General features: G+C 48.2%; 1 protein-coding gene across 1 annotated transcript; it reads right to left on the bottom strand.

Moving 5' to 3' along the window:
- Nucleotides 1-49: 49 nt before the first annotated feature.
- Nucleotides 50-658, bottom strand: LOC119346904 (oryzain alpha chain-like). Its single transcript, XM_037615998.1, has one exon. The coding sequence runs from the start codon at nucleotides 569-571 to the stop codon at nucleotides 146-148; it is 426 nt and encodes a 141-aa protein (XP_037471895.1). The 5' UTR covers nucleotides 572-658; the 3' UTR covers nucleotides 50-145.
- Between the last annotated feature and the right edge of the window lie 551 nt (nucleotides 659-1,209).

Below are 1,209 nucleotides of genomic sequence, written 5' to 3' on the forward strand. Positions count from 1 at the left end.
TTTGTTACCCCGCAAAAAAATGTGTGATGTGTCTATGACAAACTGTTCCCACATGACAACCTATTCCAGATGACCAATAAAAATCTACAAATAAATCTGAGTCAATCGAGGATTTACATCCAACAGAAATATACTAGTCGCAGGACTATGCATGCAATTTACAAAATGCAAGAACAACAATGAAAGTAGAAACAAACAGTATGTATGCAATCCACGCTGCCTTGGTCTTCGTCCAGTCGCCGTAGCCATCTAGTGGAATGTAACATGGGCGAAAGGCTCTGAACTCCTCACCATGGGTGTGGTCGGAGAAATTGTTGAGTTGCCGCTGGATCCCGGCGGCGCTCTGCTGATCGATCTTCCGCAGCAGGTTGTCCTTGAAGATCGCGTACTGGCGCTCCTCCTCGCGGATGGAGTCGTAGCTCCTCCCGTATTTGGCCTTCCACTCCACGAAGATCCGCCGCGTCTCGTCCTCGCTCCTCTCCCTGTAGGGTATCTGGATGTCCGCCGCCGCCAGCGACACCAGCAGCAGTACGAGCGATGCCGCGGCCATGGGAGCCGTGGAGCTCCTCATCACCAGGCCAAGGACGACGGGAAGGTGGGCGGAGTGGATCAGATCTGTGGAAGGCGGGGATAGAAGTGAGAAAGAGATGTGAGGGGAAGAACGATCAGAGGGGGAATCGTGCAATTAATGCCTTCCATAAATATTGACCTGTACCCAGCTATAATATTGTTCGTCTATGCTCCCTTGGTCTTCGTCCAGTCGCCGTAGCCATATAGTACTACAATCAAGGCCCAGCCATAAAACCAGTATTTGACAGAGTTCTTTCTGCAGATTGTTCGTCCATTGTAATCTTACTCGGCAGTTAGCTTATGATCCCCGTCACACTGTCTCCCAACAACACGTATGTCATTCACTCTCGTGCACCAACATATTGAATCTAAGGGCATCTTAGAGGGTAATACCCAAATGGACGACCCCATTGTCCACACATATGTGTGGTCAGTAGATGCCTAACCACCAAATGCTATCACCCATTTCTCCCCTATTTTCAACTATTAAAATTCCAAATTTTATTGCAGTTCGGATATATCACAAGCAAACTATATGGAAGTAACTTAATCTAAAACCAAAATCTATTGGATAAGCTGGACGACGACCTGGGATGCATGTCCTTCGAGGACACTGCTAGTGCCATCGTCATCACCGCC

This window comes from Triticum dicoccoides, unplaced genomic scaffold, assembly GCF_002162155.2.
Source record: "Triticum dicoccoides isolate Atlit2015 ecotype Zavitan unplaced genomic scaffold, WEW_v2.0 scaffold54463, whole genome shotgun sequence".
NCBI lineage: Eukaryota > Viridiplantae > Streptophyta > Magnoliopsida > Poales > Poaceae > Triticum > Triticum dicoccoides.